General features: G+C 44.4%; 1 protein-coding gene and 1 long non-coding RNA gene across 5 annotated transcripts in view; one reads left to right on the forward strand and one right to left on the reverse strand.

Moving 5' to 3' along the window:
• Positions 1-8,896: 8,896 nt before the first annotated feature.
• LOC309530745 lies at positions 8,897-12,923 on the reverse strand. Its single transcript, XR_014218867.1, has 2 exons — positions 12,784-12,923; positions 8,897-12,375 (listed from the first exon to the last, which is right to left on the reverse strand). It is a non-coding gene; the product is annotated as an uncharacterized lncRNA (long non-coding RNA).
• A 73-nt stretch (positions 12,924-12,996) lies between these two features.
• Positions 12,997-21,032, forward strand: part of NECTIN3 (nectin cell adhesion molecule 3) — a 45,167-nt gene continuing 37,131 nt past the window's right edge. For 3 of the 4 annotated variants that reach the window (XM_082219748.1, XM_082219746.1, XM_082219747.1), the window contains exon 1: positions 12,997-13,293. In XM_082219748.1, the coding sequence (XP_082075874.1) occupies positions 13,122-13,293 (172 nt within the window). In that variant the 5' untranslated portion in view covers positions 12,997-13,121. The remainder of the gene's footprint in view (positions 13,294-21,032) is intronic. The other variant, XM_082219745.1, reaches the window with a different exon arrangement.

Below are 21,032 nucleotides of genomic sequence, written 5' to 3' on the forward strand. Positions count from 1 at the left end.
AACAGGTGTTGTGCAGCAGAGATGGGGAACCTGTGGTCTACCAGTTGTTGTTGGACTACAACTCCCATCATCCATGACCGTTGGCTAGAGCAGAGGTCAACATGGTGCCCTCCAAATGTTACCAACTACAACTCCCATCAGTGGCGTAGCGTGGGGGGTGCAGGGGGGGCCGGCCGCACCGGGCGCAACATCTGGGGGTTAGGGGGCGCAAATCCACGGGTTAGGGGGCACAAATCCACAGGTTAGGGGGCGCAAATTACTTGCCTTACCCTGGGTGCTGACAACCCACGCTACGCCACTGACTCCCATAATGTATTATTATTATTATTATTATTATTATTATTATTAAAAATTATATGCCACTTTGCTTTTAAAGGGAAATACCCAAGTAGTTTCCAAGAATGAGCATTAGCCCAGCAACATATGAATGGCGCTACATTGGCTACCCCTGCTCTAGAGGGCCTCAAATTCCCCATCCTTGCTATATAGAAAGTTTTCATCCTCCATTTCTAATGTTGGATGCTCCCACCTTGCATTTTCAAACTTCAGTAATTTTTTCTTAAAATTTGCTAAAAGGAGAAGTTAATACAGTTGTGCCCATGTGTAAGCCATGGGAAATGATGATAATCATTTTCTTCGAAGTTCCCACCTTTTTATTGTATTGCTGTTTTTATAATGAGTGCTTAAAATAGGGTAAAATCTAAAATATAGGCATTCAGTGCCTCTCTAATCCCAAACCTCCAGCATTTCCACTGCCATTAACATTCCTTTTCCTCTTTTAATGTCTTTGCTTGTTCACATCTTAGCTTTTCTGTGAACACCAGTTATGGTAGCATGATCGCGGGTTCCATCTGAGGGCTTTTCAGGGTTATATATATCAGTTCTGAGTATTGAGACTATGGTGACATTTGAATCATATTTGAGTCTTGAGAATATGGTGACATTTTAGATGGAAACAGGACTCATTGCTTGCCATACCACTTTAATGAGTTACAATGAAGTGTTGTGGATCAGTGGTTGCCAACTTTTTTATTTTTGCAAGTACAGCGGTTCCTTGGGTTACAGACGCTTCAGGTAACAGACACTTCAGGTTACAGACTCCACTAACCCAGAAAGAGTACCTCGGGTTAAGAACTTTGCTTCAGGATGAGAACAGAAATTGGGCAGCGGCAGCGCAGCGGCAGCAGGAGGCCCCATTAGCTAAAGTGGTACCTCAGGTTAAGAACAGTTTCAGGTTAAGAACGGACCTCCAGAACAAATTAAGTTCTTAACCCGGGGTACCACTGTATCGCTTTCTTTGTATGAGAGAGTGTCGCACTGGTGTGCACTACATTTCATACCAAGCCACCTTTCCTTGAGAAACCCCCTAACTTACCAACATACAGGCCCAAGTGTACAAATAGTGCTTTTTCCCTAAGAAACAAAGTGCTGGAACTCACCGCTCCAGTCGCCAACCCATACCCTGACACCATCTTGAATCCAAAATCACGTGACACCAACGTATAGAAAGATTCAGATTGTCCCCCCCCCTCATTGCCTTTGCTCATTAGCAGGCACAAGGTGGTCATGTGCTCTTCTGGGCTGCTGTTTCATACCCTCGTTTCTTTGCGTGAAGCTTCCCAAGCAGTGTTACTTGGTGGGCATGCCATGCGGTGCAGATTTCCCGCATTGCACACAGCTATGGCAGCAGCCAGCGAGCACCACTTTCCCCTTCTGGCCTGCACCCGGCATCAGCCTGGCCTGCGTTGCACAGGTGCCCTCCAAGGCGCAAGTCTCGGTGAATTTCTGCATCACGAGGAAGCTGGAGTGCACCTTCCGCCCCACTGCTGTGCATGTGTCGCTCTTTTGCTCTTGCCAGCCGCTCGGAGGCTGTGGCTTTCGTAAACAAGTCGCGCTATCACCATCAGGAAGCTGGCCCACAGTGGCACCCACCTGAGATGTGCCAGAACTGCATTTCGGCGTGTCCAGTCTGAAAAAAAGCCCTGCCTACAAGTAATCTGCTGTTATCCAAGCCTTTCACAGATATTTGCTACAAGTGCCCATCCATGATGTTGAATATTCAGTGTAGACCCTTCAAACCAATGTCTCTCGAATGAATCCTTTGTCATTTGAAGGGGTCTGCCAATACACGTTTGGGTAGCAGAGCTTCAAAAGATCTCTTGCTGAAACCTTAAGAGCTTCAGCCAATCTAAGGGAGCAATACTGGACTAAATGAACCAGTGTAATTCAGCTGATGCAGCATGTAAAAGTGCAGTGGGAAATCAATGCACGTAGGATATCCATCAGCATGCAGAAGTCTGCCCAGTGCATTCCTTCTGTAGATGTGGGTTTCCCCACCCACTGTGCTTTCTGCAGTCCTATCTCCAACTTGCCTTCTTTATTCTCCCCATATCCCAAATCATTATTTTTTCTCTGTATCACCAAAGGTCTCTCTGAACCCTATATCAATCCCACCTCCCTCTTTCTACCTTTTCTTACTCTACTGGTTTCTCTCTCCCACTTCCTCTCTTATCTATGCTGCTTCTTGATTTCAGTGGCAACCACACGCAAGGCTTTCGGTCTCCCAGTAATGTGAAGGAACATCAGCCATTGTGATCTATGCATGGACTGGGGGGCAGCAACAGGCTGCAGAAAAATAGTACTAAGTCCACCACTCACTTCCGTAGTGAGGAAGAACAATGGAGAAGGTGGTGTTCTCCCATGCACACTTTGAAGAACTGAGATTCCCACAAAGTTGTGGGAAAGGACTACATATTATGAATGAATTCAGGAGGCCACAAATGGTCCTGGTGGAAGTTGCAGTTGATCCACAGCTTTTGCCTTTTGCAGGGCTGTTCCAGACAGCATCAAATAATAGATATTCACTGGGCGAGGAAAAAAGGGGAGATTTAAATTTGATTTACTTATCAATAGTCTAGCAAATCATCTTGTTCTTTCTAAGATCAGGTAAATCTGTGGCTTGGGAACTAATTCCCAACATTCCACTTTCACATAATCATAATAATCATAGAAAGCTTTGAAAAGAACAAATGGCATATAATATATTCCATAGTGGAATACAAGGTTCGTATTTGCACAAAATATTCATGAATTTTGCCAAATAAACTCATATTTAGTGAGAATGTGCCAACCATGAGATTGTTTTGTCTTATAAATCACAAACAGTCCCCAAGCAGAAGAAAAGTCAGATGGGTCCACATCATCCCTAGTGGCACATATTTTATGAGTCAGTTTTTCAGAAATGGCAACGAACATGACTTTTTAAAACCATAGGTCCATAGATCTTAGCTATTACCATTGCAAATTATGATTACAGCAAGCCAGGAAAAATAAAAGGTAATTTCTGTGGGGGGGGGGAGCTGATGAGCCTGTAGAATAGTGTGACATCTGAACTCAATTGTTAGCATGATTAACACAATGGGTGAAAACCTCAAGGCGTATACTCCAGAGTAGTGGAAATCTGCACACACAGTTTGTGTGATATGTTAATCACGGTACAGTCCTTGTCGTAACTAGCTAATAAATGTTCCAGATTCTTCCAACACAGCAGTAGCACTGATGCTTAACTCTTGTTGAGAAATATAGTGTAAGAACGCAAGCTGGGTTATAGACACTTTAAGAGCCATTGCTAGGTTAGAGTTACGGCATTTTTCAAATTCCAAATAGAGACATAATAATCTCATAATATTACACTCCCAAACAATGTCTTGCTGTCTTGCCTTTATAGCCTTGCTCTTAATAGATATGCACATGCACAAACAAGAAAATACATCTACATATTTAATACCTTTGTATAAACAGGTGCATATCATTAACTGAAATTAATGCCTGTAGCCTTTTCATGTATAACACAGTCACGGTGTAAGGTATAGTCACACTGTACATCATTTCTAAAGCCTTGCACATGCTTCACACATATTTGGAAGAAATGCCTGTGGAGATTGCTGCAGTCCTGTGAAGCTGTGCATTTGTGTTTCTAGTTCACATGGAATTATTACCTGCACAGTCACGAGGATGCTCAAGCCAGAAGATAATCATACTGAACAAATTCAGTAGTACTGTTCCATCTGTAATTCCTGATTGGAATCCAGAATTTATTCCTCACTCCCCATTAGTTGGCCAGGGAAGAAAAAACCTGCAGGCAAAACAACCCATCACCTGAAATGTATAGAAGAGGGAAAGAGATAGAACCTACTCGCATGAGACAAGGCCTATGACCAGGATTTGTAATCTCAGTAACAGTTGCTGAGATCAGACTGCATCTACAGGAGGAGAGAGAACATAGAAACCTGCCTTAGACCGTCAGACCATTGGTCGCTCAAGCTAAGTACTGTCTACACCAGGGTTCCCCAAACTTGGGTCTCCAGCTGTTTTTGGACTACAACTCCCATCCTCCCTAGCTAGCAGGACCAGTGCTCAGGGAACATGGGAATTGTAGTCCAAAAATAGCTGGAGATCCAAGTTTGGGAAACCCTGGTCTCCACACTGACTGGCAGTGGCTCTTCAGGGTTTCAGACAGGAATCTTTCCCAGCCCAACCTGAAGATGACAGGGATTGACTCTGAGATTGTTTGCATGAAAATCCACTAAACTAAGGTCCTTCATACACAAGTTCTGTGGAAGAGAGCCCTCTTTGGGTTCTATGAAATAAACTTCTTAAAGAGTCTTCTTCTTCGTCGTCGTCGTCTTCTTCTTCTTCTTGGTCCTTGCATTGCCTTTCACACCATCACTTGACATGCCCCCTTTAAACAACAGACTCAAAACAGTTTGACATGGCCAACAGGCGCACCTATTCATAGGTAGGTTTATTTGCAGACAGGCACCCAAGTCACTGCTTCAAGCACCCCATTTGTACTTGTGTCTTTCCCCTCATTTCTGTTCTAATATTTACATATGCAAACTTGAAACATTCATAGATGAATTTGCTTGGGAGAAGTGCATGTTAAATCTCTCTCTCTCTCTCTCTCTCTCTCTCTCTCTCTCTGGCTTATCAGTTAACCACAGGGTGTATTCTTCTATAGTGTTTTGAATAAGATTACTGTATATGGTAAAAGATATGCAGGTAGTATCTAGCACTGTATTATACTTATTTTTTTCTGCTTTCTCAATACGGAGTATTCCTCTCTTTCTTATTTCTTCTTCTGCTGCTATATGACCTTTTTCATGTACAAAGTATGAATTATTGTGTTGAAGTCTGTTATAGTTCTTTCACAGTCTTCTCTCTCTTTCTCTATATATAGAGAAAGTTCGCCAGAGGCAAAAGGAAGTTATAAGTTCTTTGTTTCTTTTTAATAAGTCACTTATATTACAAAACTGAAGTGAGTACCAAAGTCATTTTGAAGCAATATTTAACCATCGCTCCAAAGCCATCAAAGTGAGAAAATCAGTTAAGGCTGATGCTCTAACTTGAATTCACAGTGAAAGAAAATAAACACCAGATGCTTGGGGGGTGGACGTGATATACAGAATTAAAATTATACACACTATTACACAACAACTACTGCTGTGTTGATCCCAGAAGATGGAATGTTGACTTGCTCAAATGGAAATGAACAAACACCAAGTATTGTAATGAAATACATAATGACGAGGGTTATCACCAAAGCATTCGCAAGGGCAAAGTCCTAGCTGAACCCAAAACAAAAGTTTATGAAATAATCACAGCATCAAAGGGACCTGAGAAGAGGGGTGCCCTGTTCCTATTTGTAAGCACCAATGGGGTTGCTGGTGGAAGAGTACTATAACACAAGCCAACTGGTGATAGCTCACTTTGGAAATGCTGACACCCTACTGGGGCAGGAGAGGAAAGGAAAGGGGTAGAATGGTGGATCAGGAGTGGGTTGTTTGGCTGTAAGTTATGGCCAACTGGACCGTCTCTCTACCTGTTCCTCCACCAGCATCCCATCATACTAAACTGTTCTCAAAGAGTAGATAAGAAAATAATTTAAAATACAATATGTGCAGTAAGTTGCAATACCATTACCAATTCAGTAATTACAGTTTATTCAAAATAGCCATTTCCCCAAAGGAAAGAAAATGACTGTCTAAATGGCTTGAATAATAAGATTCCATAAATTTACAGCCACTAAACTCACCTGTCCTCTGAGGTGGGAGAGATCTTTCACTTTATGTTGGGACCTGTTCCACGTTCTCTGCTACGTGCAGAAGAGACCGGAAGGATGAGTCTCTTACTTCATCCTGTAGTCCAGTGACCCTTGGAAACAGTGAGAATCTCTGTTGATGCTTCTATGTGTCTCCCAAAGCAGACAGGAAGTGAGACTGAAGCCTCCTTGTTATCCCTCACTCCATAACTTGGCCATAACTTACAGCCTGTCCTCTGCGGATACCAAAGAGTTAGAAGAAAGGCAGGATTTGTCTCTCACACCCAGGGACAGAACACTCCCATGTCCACATCCTCTGCAATGTGAGAGAACTTGGGGAAGGGGAGAGGTTTCTGACTTTGAGATGGCACATAGGAGCAGCGATTCCCAGAAAGAGTGATGTGGGTGCCACCGGTCATTTGGCAGCTACATTTGTAGACCCCTGCCATATCACTAATTCTCTACTGTACTCTAAATGCATGTATAGTACAATCTTATAGGGACACGGGTGGCGCTGTGGTCTAAACCACTGAGCCTCTTGGGCTTGCTGATCAGAAGGTTGGCGGTTCAAATTTCCGCGACGGGGTGAGCTCCCATTGCTCTTTCCCAGTTCCTGCCAACCTAGCAGTTCGAAAGCACACTAGTGCAAGCAGATAAATAGGTACTGCTCCGGCGGGAAGGTAAACGGTGTTTCCGTGTGTTCTGGTTTCTGTCATGGTGTTCTGTTGCACCAGAAGCAGTTTAGTCATGCTGCCCACGACCCAGAAAGCTGTCTGTGGACAAATACCAGCTCCCTCGGCCTGAAAGCAAGATGAGCACTGCAGCCCCATAGTTGCCTTTGACTGGGCTTAACTGTCCAGGGGTCCTTTACCTTTTACCTTACAATCTTATATATTGTACTTTCTGCCTGAGTTTTACTCATTTTCCATAAGGTTTCCCCCCCAGATTGCAGCTCTTAGAGTGGCTTTACAAGAATAAACCTTTAAAATACCAAACCCTAAAGTATGCCTGTTATACAATCCCAACATAAGACTAACGACCTGGATAAACGAAAATGAGTTTGCTTGCTTATGGGAAAGAAAATAACAGATATGGCATCAAGCCACATTTTGCAGGAGAGGATGGCACAAGTGAACCAGCTCTGTCTTTGGCCACGATCTGTTATGGAGGTGGCCTGACCAGCGTCTCAGAGGCCTAAGTGTTCTTACAGCGGAATGGATGATGTTGCCTTAGGTTGGGAATAGGCATCTGTTCCAGTGTTCCTTAGTAGGTTGTTCAAAGCCTGGCTAAAATAAAATATATTTTGAAGATTTGGAAACTGCAAACGTATACAAGAATAGGGAAGAAATAACAAAATTTGACTAGCTTTTACTCACTATTTAACTTCACTGCCATCCTAAAGTTAAAAGAAACATTCTCTGTGCTCTTACAAATATGTGTTTTTCTCACAATTCTTAATAGAATATTAGTGACAAAATTAATTATGTACTTGAAGGCTTCTTTATGTCACATCGCACAGACCCCATTCAGATTGTATGGCTTCCAGCATAGGTGCAGAATTATGAACTTAAAAGTTCTTCCGTGTAAAAAAAACAAGACCCCACAGACCACCACCCCCATGCCACATTCATAGAAATTAGTACTCTAGGGAGAAAAACAGACAGCTTGGCAATTTTAAAAGGTTTAGTCATATGCTAAAGAAATAGCATCCACACCTGCAGTCGGAACAGGTATAGTCTCAACACACCTGTATCATTTTATTGTTCTGAATATGTAGACTGGCTCTTCCAATAATAGGTTATTTAAGAGAAAAGGAACAAACAAACTTTGGCAGCTGAAAGACCTTAGACCTTGATTAATAAAACCTTAATTTGATGTGTGTATGTTTTCTATAAGCTGCCTTGGAAGAGCTTTTAGCTTTGAGAGGCGGCCTACAAATAGCTCTGAAACATTTTTAGATTTGAACTGGATTCAAAATCCATACCTGTGTGTCTATGGGATGTATACTTTCAGTTGTACCAGGAGCTATGAGGTGGGAGAAAAGGCCAACTAATAGCTGCAGTGTATTCCAATTTACAGCTACCCCATGGTCTGTAACTTATGTTATACAACCTGAAATCACTGAGAACTCCCCAGCACTTCACACTGCAGACTCTTCTTCGAGCTCTCTGCCTTTTGCCCTTCAAGCACAGCATGTTCCAAACAGGAAGGAAGGAATAATGCAGTTTGGCCTAAAGCTGCTCCTGTTAGGAGGTGCTTTTTATTTGCCTACCTACGGCTCCTTTATGTTCTTTGCTCCATTTCAAGTCAGGATTTTGACAGAATTGTTGGAAGTAGCAGAATATAGCTAAGACAAAGGCTACTCCTTCATCAGCCACATGAAGGTCTACCTAGTCTGGCACCTTGTTCCTAGCTAGATGTTTCCGAGAAGCACAAAAAACAGGTTTTAAAAACAAAGAAAGAAACCAGCATCCCTCTGGCATTGCTTGTACCCAGCATCTGATATTGACTTTGCTACTTCTGCCTTGCAGGCTCCATTTAAAGCCCATGGCTGTTAGCCACAATAAATCCATTATCCACATATTTGTTTAATACCAAGTATTAAGGATACAATCCAAAGTACATTTACTAGGAAATATAGGCTGTCCACACATTACCGTTTATGGTACCTCTAGTATTTGAAGCAGTGGACACACAATATTCCCCACAATCCATATCTATCCTGTAGTTTCTTGAGGAATATTGCTGTTGGATGCGTTTCCCCTCACATCAGCTTCCATCCACTTTGAAAACATCTTATTTATTATTATTATTATTTATTGAATTTAGATACTGCCCTATACCTGGAAGTATCAGGGCGGTTCACAGAACAAAATACAAATCCACAAAATTCATAATCAGAATAAAAACAACAAACCAATAACCCTGTCAAAACCCCCCACATCTTTAAAGGGCATAGAATGTTAATAAGATCAACCAAAGGCCTGGTTGAAAAGGAATGTTTTGCCTGGCACTTAAAGGTGTATAATGAAGGCACTAGGTGAACTTCCCTGAGAAGGGCATTCCATAGACGGGGAGCCACTGCAGAGAAGGCCCATTCTCGTGTTGCCACCCTCCAGACCTCTTGAGGAGGCACACGAAGGAGGGCCTCAGAAGATGATCTCAGGGTCCAGGTAGGTTCATATGGAAAGAGGCGGTCCTTGAGGTATTGCGGTCCTGAGCCATTTAAGGCTTTATATGTCAAAACCAGCACTTTGAATTGGGCCTGGAAACTAATTGGTAGCCAGTGCAGTCAGACCAGGATTGGTGTAATATTCTCATGGCCACTGAATTCTGTACTAGCTGAAATTTCCAAATCGTCTTCAAAGGCAGCCCTATGTATAATGCATTACAGTAATCTAACCTTGAGATTATCAGAGCATAGACAACAGTAGTTAGGCTATCCCTGTCCAGATAGGGGCGTAGCTGGGCCACCAGCTGAAGCTGATGGAAGGCAGTCTGAGCCACTGAAGCCACCTGAGCCTCCAGCAACAGCAAAGGATCCAGGAGTACCCCCAAGCTACGACTCTGCTCCTTCAGAGGAAGTGTAACCCCATCAAGAGCAGGCGATCTCTCACCCATCCAGTCTAGAGAACCACCCACTAACAGCGCCTCAGTCTAATCTGGACTGAGTTTCAGTTTGCTGGCTCTCATCCAGACCATTACCGAGGTAAGACACTGGTCCAGCACTTCCACTGTCTCATCTGCAGATGTAAAGGAGAAAGAGAGCTGAGCGTCATCAACATAGTGCTGACAACGTACTCCAAACCTCCAGATAACCCCACTCAATGGTTTCATATAGACATTAAACAATGTAGGGGATAGTACTGAGCCTTGCAGAACCCCACATTGAAGGTTCCATGGGGCGGAAAAGCATTCTCCAAGCAACACCCTCTGGGAAAGAAATTCCACCGCAAAGTGGTGCCAACCATTTAGGCAACATTCACTTCATAGGGAAGCTGAGGCAGCCCTTGCAGAAGAAAGCTTCATGAATAGGATTTGGGGGCTTACAGATGTGGTGAAACCAAACAGGTAATGCATATCAGGTGAAAGCATCCCTGCCTCCTATCTAGTGTGAACAGTAACATGCAAATGGAACTTGAAACACAGCAGGGGGGAAATAACTTTGTTGCATTGTAAGCTGGGACGCGGGTGGTGCTGTGGGTTAAACCACAGAGCCTAGGGCTTGCCGATCAGTTTGATCAGAAGTGCATGTATAGTACAATCTTATAAGGACGTGGGTGGCGCTGTGGGCTAAACCACTGAGCTTCTTGGGCTTGCCGATCAGAAGTTGGGCAGTTTGAATCCCCGCGAAGGGGTGAGCTCCCGTTGCTCAGTCCCTGCTCCTGCCAACTTAGCAGTTGGAAAGCACATCAAAGTGCAAGTAGATAAATAGGTACCACTCCGGCAGGAAGGTGAATGGTGTTTCCGTGCACTGCTCTGGTTCGCCAGAAGCGGCTTAGTCATGCTGGTCACATGACCCGGAAGCTGTATGCTGGCTCCCTTGGCTAATAAAGCGAGATGAGCGCCACAACCCCAGAGTCATCTGTGACTGGACTTAATGGTCAGGGGTCCCTTTACCTTTACCTTTAAGCTGTTAATGTGTGCATAGTCATAATTGAATCAATGGGACTTACTAAGTAAAGGTGCTTGGGTTTGGGCAGTAAATGACAGAGAAAACATGCTTTGTGACCTGTTTGTTCCTTTAAAAAAGAAAGTTTGCTGAGTTGCACAGAGATTTGATAATAAGAATATCAAACTATGTAGACAGTGATACCCAATAAGCAGAAATCCCAGTATTGAATCACATTTGTGAAAACACACTTATTTGGCATCCTTACACTCTCTGCAAATCTATCAGGCAGGTGTTTCCAAAATGTGCTACAATGTTTTTTGGGATTGAAGTCTCAACAGGTAGTTTGTGTTCAGTTTAAAAGATTGTATATGAAAACAGAAAAATTACACAATTCAAAAATTGATTTTGTTAACTCTCTCAGTTAATTTGCTCTTCCTGATAATAAAGCTAAGCAAGTTCACATAATTGGAAACTTAATTCTTATTAACTCTAACTTGATTTGCAAACCATGCTTTTACAAAGTACCATTCAGATTCTCTTAATGTGTAGTACATACATATATACACTATTCTCAAACTTCTCTTCATCCTTGTTGAAGTAAGAGCATCCCCTCAACAACTGTGTTTCACTGACAGTTTTCTTCAAATGCTCTGAATGAGATGCTGAACCATTTTATTGGGAGTCAAAAGAACCTCCCTGGATGAAGCGAGTATTGCAAAATCAGGTTCTTAATATCTGCAAGCATCTCCATCCCACATTCAAGATCTGTTCATAAACATCCTTCTGCCTTCCTTTCATCTCCAAACCCATTATTTGCTAAAGAGATCTGATTGGCTAAGAGGATTGGGAACATGATACCCTGCTTTTCACTGGTGCCAGTTCTAATCTGTTTCCACAGTGCAGCAAGGAATGAAGCTTACGCCCATCCCACATCTTCGATGGACTGTGCAAAATGAGTTTTGTTGCAGTCTTATTGGCAGAGGGCAAATGCCCACATCCTAGACATGACCACAGAAACGGGCAGTAGTAGTTGGGATGCAGGTTACAGAAGGAGAGAGCTACCGTACCTTCTGTCACTTTCAGAAAAAGGCTGCAATAGATGGACAGGGAAGTAAAGGAAAGCTTGCACTGTCACTACATCTCCCCGCACGCTTTGAACGGATGCAGAAGGTGCAACTGCTGCAATTGTCAAGCCCGTATCTTTCACCAGCAATTAAATCTGCTGATAAACAAGCATTTAATTTTCCAGTAACTGGTTGCCACATCTAACTTTGTCAGGTAGCCTGTAACCTTTCCTCCTTCATTCCGGGTCACATGTCCTTTTCCATTCACGTCCGAAAACTACTTTTTCCTTTCGTGGTTGCTGATTATTATTATTTTTTAAGCGGCAAAGGGGGCGGGGAACGAGGGAGGACCAGAAGGTGAACCTACTGGTGTTAACATTCTCCTGCTGCGTCGTTAAGCGCTCCTGAACTCAGGTGATTATTTGGAGCCATGCCACGGCTGGAAGAAGATGATGAGGAGGATGAAGAAGAGTGTCGGGTATTTGCTGGCTGGCTGGCGGTCGTTTGCAAAACAACCCTGTCGCCTTTCTGTCTCTTGCTGTGCTCCTGGTGCTTCTTCCAGCTGGTCGGAGGAGGAGGAGGATTCTCGGAGGGTCCTAGCGTGGAAGGAGAAAGAGCGGGGCTGGCAACGGTTTGCGGACGGAAAACCAGCAAGCCTGTATTTTTCACCAGGCACGAAGGACTTAATAACCACCCAGAGTAAAACTGGCAGACGAGGCAAAGGAAGGTAGAGAAGGGGAAATCATGGAGAGGAAAAGGAAACTCAATCGTGGTTAGAAGCAAAGAAAAAGAAAAATGCTACAGAGGAAAGAGGGGTGGGTGGAAAAAAAAATAGAAATGAAAGTATAAAAAACAGAGAGTGAGAAGCACTGATTATCTCTCTCTGCCCCGCCCCCCGCCTCTAAAAAACCCCCCTCCTAATTTGCAAGTAGGGAAGGGGAGGGGGAGGAGCGGCATGTACCACTAATTCTCAAAGGGAGGGGGAGGGAGCCATTGTGACATACCCTCCGCTCCCACCTTCCCGCTCCCGGGTGCCAAGCTTCCTCGTCGGAGGCGTCGATTCGTTCAGACCGGGGACGTCCCGTCAGAGAAAGGCCTTCAGGGAAAGAGAAGCGCCAAGGAGGTGGGGACCCGCGCTCTCAACGCCCCTCCCCTTGCGGTTGGGATGGTCCGTCCCGTTCCTTCGGTGGGAGGAGGAGGAGGAGGAGGGGCAGCGGGCGCGACGCCTCCCCGCGCAGCGACACACGGACCCGGCGCTGCGAAGGGAAGGAGGCGGAGGAGGAGGCTGCGCTGCCGAGCCGTAGCGGCGGCGGTTGCTGCTGCTGAGAACGGAGCCCCCAGCATGGCCGGGTCCACTGTGGCGGCGGACGGTCCGCCGGCTCCTCCCGGCCGCCGCCGCCGCCGCTGCTCGTCCTCTTCCCCTCCATCTCGGCTCTGTTGCCGCCGCCGCCCGGCTGCGCCCGCCCTGCCCGGCTTGCTGTCGCTGGGCTTGCTCCTCTCCCGCGTCTGCTGCGGTGAGTCGCCGCAGAAACTTTTCTCTTTTTTCCCGCGAAGGGGGCGGCGGCGGCGGCGGCTCCTCTCCGGACCAAACCAGTTCCCTCTCCCCCTCCACCCTCTCCCCTCCGTCGTCCGAGCGCGGGGCGCTGTGGGAGGGACGGAGGTTGAGAAAGAGCGAGCGAGGGAGGGAGAAGTGGCGGGCGGGACTTCGGGGAAACTTTTCCCTCAGCCGCTGGTCGGGAGAAGTTGCGTGTCCGGTGGAGGCGAGGTGGGCCAAGCCGGAGGCGAGAGACCCCGGCCGGGGTGGGGGGTGGGGAGTGCCTCGCGTGTTTTCTCTTCATGAGAGGAAATGGAGGAATCCACCTCGAGGGTCCTTCCCGCCCCTTTTTCAACATTTCGCGAGGGGGGGCTGGAGGGTGAGCTTGTTCAGTGTGTGGGGGGGGGCGGCTGCTTCTGGGTGTGGCGCTCGCGGGGGGCTTCTTGTGAAGGGGGGGGGCGCGAAGCCGGGCAAGAGAAAGAGTTGTGGGGTGTCGAAGAGCAAGGGATGTGTGCGAGGGTGTGTCTTGTCTGCAGCTCATGTTCCTCTGCTGAGAGAAATATTCCGAGCCCGTGGCTGCGCTAGCACGATCAACATCGCCATCCGTTACAGTGGCGGGAGGTTCCCCCTGACTTCAGTAGGCGGGAGCCTCGAAGGTCCGCAGCTCTTTTTTTATAGTTTGTGTGTATTTGTGCGTTGCCAACCCCGCGCATCTGCTATTCCGGGAGCGCTCCTCTGCCCGGCGTCGGCGCGCAGGCGGAGAGAGCGAGCGTGTGTGTCCCGCCGCCTTGTTGTGTTTTGTTGTCGGCGCTGTTGCTGGGAGTTGGAGCTGTTGGGATTCCACTTGTCACTTGGAGCCGCCGCCGCCGAGACCGTTACGTCCGGCATTCTGGGAGCTGCGCTGGCTAGAAGCTGCTCTCGCTCGTCTCCGTTCTGTCTCGGCTGATGACGGGGCAGCCGTGATTTGTGGGCAGGACAGGCCGATGCCATGATGTAGCTGGCCGCCGCCCTTTTAAATGCACCCCCTCCCGGTCTCTCCCCCCCCCCGCAATCCCGTTTTAGCGAAGCCCCTGACTTCAAAAACAACTGGTGTGCTTTGCCAGAATTGGCCAATAGCCAGTTTGATGGTGAGCAGCAGGTGCTGAAGCAAATGCGAATATGTGGGGATGGCTTATCTTGGAAGCACTCGTTTCAGGGTCTCTTCGTAGAATTGGAAAGGGAGCACAGGGGTCATCTAGTCCAACCCCTGTGGAGGACTCCATAAGGAGAGTCAAATCAGCTGAGTGCTCCACTCCTCATTACACAGCCGTTAAGAGTCCTCCAGACTCTGATATACACCTGAAGATAATTGTAGGGTAGTGCAACAGATGCTTGTGGATTTACCAGAAAAGTAATGTGTTTCATGCATGTGTATTCATCACTTCATGTCTACCTTAGTTTGTGCAAAAGCCAGAAATCCTATAGACCTCTGACTACAATATTTTCAATGCTAGTTTAATACATGCTTTTTAAAATTATATTTTATTTGCAGGTGAGGTGCTTAATAGCTATTTGAGATAATTTGCTCCTAGAAGATCCACACTTTGTTCTTAAATTCCTCCTGGCTGCTTTCAAAGCAGTTGTTTAATGTTTGGCTCTAAACATTTCCAGGGGCTAGATATGATTGTAAACAATTACATTCACCGCCTTCAGTGTTATGGTACACCACCATTTCTGCATGATATCTCAATGAATATTCCATTAAAGACAACAGGCTTCAGTTGATTTGATCTTTTTTAACTTAGAATTATAGAGTTGGAAGGGACTCTGAGGGTCATTTAGTCCAACCCCCAGCAGTGCAGGAATCACAACTAAAGCAACCGTGACAGATGGCCATCCAACCTCTGTTTAAAAACTTCCAGGGAAGGGGAGTCCTCCACTTTCCGAGGGAGTCCGTTCCACTGTTGGAACAGCTGTTATTGTTAGGAAGTCCTTCCTGATGTTTCATCAGAATCTACTTTCTTGTAACTTGAAGTCATTGGACCCAATCCTACCCCGTGGAACAGGATGAAACAAGCTTGCTCCATCCTCCATGTGACAGCCCTTTAACTATTGGAAGATGGCTATCATATCTCCTCTCAGTCTCTTCCTTTCCAAGCTAAACATACCCAGCTCCCTTGATGGTTCCTCATAAGGCTTGGTTTCGGACCCTTGATAATCTTGAGCACCCTTCTCTGCACATGTTTCAGCTTGACAGTCAATATCTTCTTAAATTGTGGCACCAAGAACTGGACACAGTACTCCAGATGTGATCTGAACAAGGCAAAATAAGAGCAGTACTATGACTTCCATTGAGTTGGACAATGTACTTCTGTTGATGCAGCGTAGAATAGCATTGACTTTTTCTGCTGCTGCATCACACTGTGGATGCATGTTAAGATTGTGGTCAACTAAGACACAGATCATTTTCAGGTGTGTGTGTTATACAACCACCTGCATCCCTTTTTCTCATTGATAGTATTACTAGTCATCACAGCTTTTTCCAAAATTGAAAGCTGAGGAGTTGGCTTATTTACAGCTCTTCATCTGAAGATTGTTAAATATTCAACAAAAGGACTAATGTAATGAGGTATTCAAGTTCAGCTATATAAGTAAACATGAAATATTTACAAATCACCATAATATTACAACATTAATCAGAAAAATTAACACACACTGGCTCATCCTCCACGAATCTGTATTTAAGACTATCTGTGAATTAGAGGTTGGTAATGTGACATTTTTAGTCTTTTAGCAGGTACCAAGAGTGATAAGTTGTTCAATATCAAAATATTAATAACGTAACTATCATTTAAAGTTGTGCACATCTTTGAATTTTGTGGTGGTGTTCTTGGCTCAAAACTTACCAAAAGTGTTTTGAAATGTGTATTTTAGAAGAAAGTATGTTTAGAAATTCATACACTGAGGTAAAATACACTTATGTATGTTGTGATAAAATAGGAACATATAGCTGAATTCATCTGCACAGATTCCCCCTCCCCAATCCAGTGACAGACAGCATAGACTCCTGAAATGCATTTCAGTCATGAAGGGAATGGAGCTGGGCTGGATAAGGACCTGCTGAGTCCTAAGCTGATCCAGCTACTGGCCCAGCTGGCAGTGGATCATATATGTCTCTGCTGTGCCAGCCTGGAGATGCTGCAGTGACAGTCAGCATTCTTAATTGAATTCATGAGGACTGCAACGCTGTTGTGCCTAAGATACTGAGATGTGAACCATCTAGTCAGGGGTTTAGATCTTATCTCTACCATGAACTCAGTAGATGACCTTAAGCAAACCGCTCTTGGCCTTGGTCCCCATCTGGAATGTGGCTCTAGTAAAACTTGCCTACATTGCAACCGTCTTGTAAATACCACTGACAAGAATATACGTATGTAGTACTCTGAACACACTAAGTAAATCCTAAGTTAGTATTTATCCTAGACGTATGCTTTAAGTTCCTTGAAGAAACCTAGCTATTGAATCTGTAATGTGTTGAATTACATATTGGAGATGATGAGGCATTAAACACTGAAGAATCGGGGAAAGCCAAATTCAGATTTTTGAGGTATTTTAGTAAAAGATTTACTTAGTGAAAATTCTCTGCACACCATGGCATGTGGCCAAATGTAGTTCTTGTTGAATGAATCCTTGTCATATGTGTCAAGGTACTTAGAATATTTCAGTAAAAAATTAAGAGAGCCATATTCTACAGGATCTTCCTTTATATTGGCAGCACTGAATATTTTAATGAGGGGCATGAAAATGAAACTAGTTTCATGTCTATAATTTTCAGGAAGAATTTTGTTCTTTCCTATCATACTTTTTAATCCTGGAAAGTCTTTCATAAGCACAAATTAGCCTAAGGACTCTTTAGTAGCTCCAGGTATTTTTGAATGATACTGATTCCTTCCAATCAAAATTTTTGGCCCAGCGTTGAATTGGAACCTGCTTTGGTTGCCCTAGCGGACTGCTTGTGCTGGGAAATGAGAATGTAAACTTGTTGATTTTCCTGGAGCTCTCAGTGACAGTTGATGGCACCTCATAGGATTTGTGTAGGAGGGGACTTTTTTCTGTACATGGTTCCACTAATTTCTGGAGGGCTTGCTGCAGAAGGTGATGCTGAGGAACTGCAGCTCTGTCACTGAGGTGCAGCAGAGAGGATCTTGTTTGAGTATCTATATGAAATGGCTGAGTGAAGTCCAGAGACACTTTGCTGAGCAATGTGTTGGTAACACCCACCTTTTTATCTCTTCTTTACCTTGGAGGCTAAGGAGGCAAGGAATCTTGAAACTGTTTGAGTGTGAGACTTGATAGTATGTAAAAAAAATGAAACTTAATCCAGACAAGATGAAACTACTGTTGAGTGGGATATTTTTCTAAATCTGGATTTAGGTGATACAGATTGTTCTGGACATGGTTATACTCCCCCTCAAGGATTGGGTTCATAGTTTGGGCTGTTCCGTGACCAGCATGTTTGCCCTGGAGGCTCAGGTGACATCAGGACATAGGAGTGCCTTTTACTAGCTTCAGCTGGCACATTAGCTGTGATAACTTCCTGGCTAAGTCAAACTTCACCCATCAATCATGCCCTAGTAACCTACAGATTACTGCGGAAATGTGTGATAAAAACTGTGGTACAAAATGCTAGTGCCTAGCCTGGGTTGTGTGATTAGAACAAATGGTTGGAGTCTTGTATTATCTGAGCTAATTTTCTTTGTTTCTAAGCTTAAGGTGCTGCTTTTAACCTTTAGAGCTCAACATGGCATTGTGACAGGATGTCTTAAGGACCACTTTATGTGCCATCACTCTGTTCAACACCTGGGCCTTTGTGCCAGATGCCATTGCCAAATAAAGTCCAGTAGGCATCTACTAGAAGCAAGATCTTTGATAAGGGCTACCATGTAGAATGCCCACCCCAGAGATTTGCTGGGTCCTGTTTCTGTACTCCTGGCTGTAAACCTCCTTTCAGTAAGCTGCTGCTTGTTGTGGCTTGTTTATCTGATGTGCTTTTCCTGCTTTGTACTTCTTGTTGTATCATATATTGGTTTTATTTTGTGAGCGGCTTTGATTTTTATTCCTGATAAGGTGGGATATACATTATTAAAATAAACAGATATATCTGGAGTTTTTGGCTGTCAACCAAAGCTGCTGCAGGATAATAATTTCAGTGCTTATTTTATTTAAATGATTTATTATATCCTGCTTTTAAAATAAATTATTAAGCAGTTTGCTAGAATGAAATATGTATGTTAACATTATAATGCATGCATATATAATATATGTATACAAATTTAGCATTAATATCAGAATGAAACAGGTGGTACCATTAAAGTAATGATTATAAACTGCCTTCTATAATTTTTTTATAAGGTTTCAGCATCCCTCTCCAAATAGAGAGGGAGGATGTTCTGTATTACATTGAGTGAGAATTTCACCATTTCCATGCCACCACCAAGAAAGCCCTGGTCTTGCACTCCTCCACATTGAATATATACAAAAGGCAATCCAGAAAGTACAGCCTACAGTAGAGATCCTAACGTCAGGCAGGCTCATATGAGTGTGTGAAGATATTTAACTCTGTCAGAGTTTAATACCTTCATTTTAGATTGATTCTGGAAACAAATAAGCAGCCAATATAACTGCTGTAGGATTGCTGCACTATGCTCTGACCATCTCCCCATATTTTGCCCCTTGTGAGAGGCAGCCTAGTGTGAGAAGAGCTGTAATAGTTTGGTCTGGGTGTAGCTGGTGCACAGGCCAAATCTGCCTCTTCTAGACAGAACCATAGATTGTAAAAGTTGCTACTGGACGCCAGCACCACCTGGGCATCCAGGAGCAAAGAAAGGTGCTTCTAGATCCAGTACACGGCATACTTAAAATTTCAGGGGGATCACAACCTAATCTGAGACAGGATGCACAGCTCTTTGCAGACTAGCAGAACTTCCAGCAGCAATTCTCTGGATTAAATTTCAGTTTGTTCACTGAAGTTGAGCTGGGCAGGATGTGGTAGATAGTTTCCCCTTGCTAGCTGAAAATATGGCAGGACTTGAAATGATGTGGCAAAGTTAGCAGCCATCATATTGATAACCTTACCCAGCTTCTAGCGGTGATGAAAGCAAAGGAGGTAACTGTTGTGGGAGACTACTTTAAGTTGGAAAAGACTGAGATAATTGGGTTTCCCCCTCTTATCCTTCCCCAAAGGCAAAGAGAGTTCAAGTTTGAACACTCCAGGAAAGAGCCTGTGGGGAAGAGTATTAAGAGATGACAGGAGATAACTGTGACCACAAGAGGGCAATCCTGTCTAGGCAATCTGGTTTAGAGAGTTGGGGGTTTGTAAAAATGCTGGAAGGCAACTAGTTAAATAAATAAAAACAGCTAACTCTTGATGGTTAAGAGATTTGGGCTTGCACTTTGAGAGTGGCTATATAATAGCTGGACGCGGGTGGCGCTGTGGGTAAAACCACAGTGCCTAGGACTTGCTGATCATATGGTCGGCGGTTCGAATCCCCGCGGCGGGGTGAGCTCCCGTTTTTCGGTCCCAGCTCCTGCCCACCTAGCAGTTCGAAAGCACCATTAAAAAAAGTGCAAGTAGATAAATAGGTACCGCTTTATAGCGGGAAGGTAAACGGCGTTCCGTGTGCTGCTCTGGTGCAGGCTCGCCAGAGCAGCGATGTCACACTGGCCACGTGACCCGGAAGTGTCTGCGGACGGCGCCGGCTCCCAGCCTCTAGAGTGAGATGAGTGCACAACCCTAGAGTCTGACAAGACTGGCCCGTACGGGCAGGGGTACCTTTACCTTTATATAATAGCTATTCTGCATTGGCCTTCTTGCTTACCAAAACTACTTCTGCACACTGACTCGGAGGTTTGCATCCCCATCCAGCCATGAAGCTCACTAGGTGACCTTGGGGCAGACACAGCCTCTTAGTCTAACCTGCCTCACAGGGGTTTTGTGAGGAGCTCCTTGAAAGAAATGTGGTATATCAATGAATTCAAGTAGAGCTTGACTGCTGAACCTGGTTCCTTCACATGGAGTACAACTCAGTCTAAACAAGAGAGTGTTACTCAATCTCAAGTCAGGTTGTATACCCAGACATCAGTCAGGTTTATCATAGCTAACATAACTCTTGTCTTGTATGAATTAGGTAAGTTTTTGTTGCTTTTTCTTCACAGTTTTAGAACCTCTCTCCATCAAATTCCTGGAAGACTATAAAAGAGTGAGCAAGATGTGCCAAGGTCATACTGACCTCTTCCATTAGTTTAATTAGGGTTGCCATGTTTCAAAAATGGTTGAGATTTTTTTTTTTTTGCCAAAGTTGCTGAGCTATGAATGTAGGTCAGTAACAAGGATAAGAACCCCGGTACCTGGCTGGAAGGCACATTGGAAGGGATAATTGGTCTCTTCATTTAGAAACTTACTCAACAGGGTCACCATTACTTGTGTGACATATGGGAGCTAATTGTTCTAAATAATAGTCTAACCTCTGCTTCCTTCAGATTTAGATTGAAGGATTCATTTCAAGGATGCATGAAGACAAACTATTCTGCTAGTTGACCTAATAAACTAGAATAGGGTTCATCTTTTTAATACTGTGTAGTAATGATGCTCCCTGTATATATGCAATGATTCTAGCAAGCTGATAGTCATTTCTTAGTTGCCAGACCAGGTTTTCAGTTGCTATGGTGATTTTCCAGCAT

This window comes from Podarcis vaucheri, assembly GCF_965113315.1.
Source record: "Podarcis vaucheri genome assembly, chromosome: 4".
In the NCBI taxonomy this organism is placed as follows: Eukaryota; Metazoa; Chordata; class Lepidosauria; order Squamata; family Lacertidae; genus Podarcis; species Podarcis vaucheri.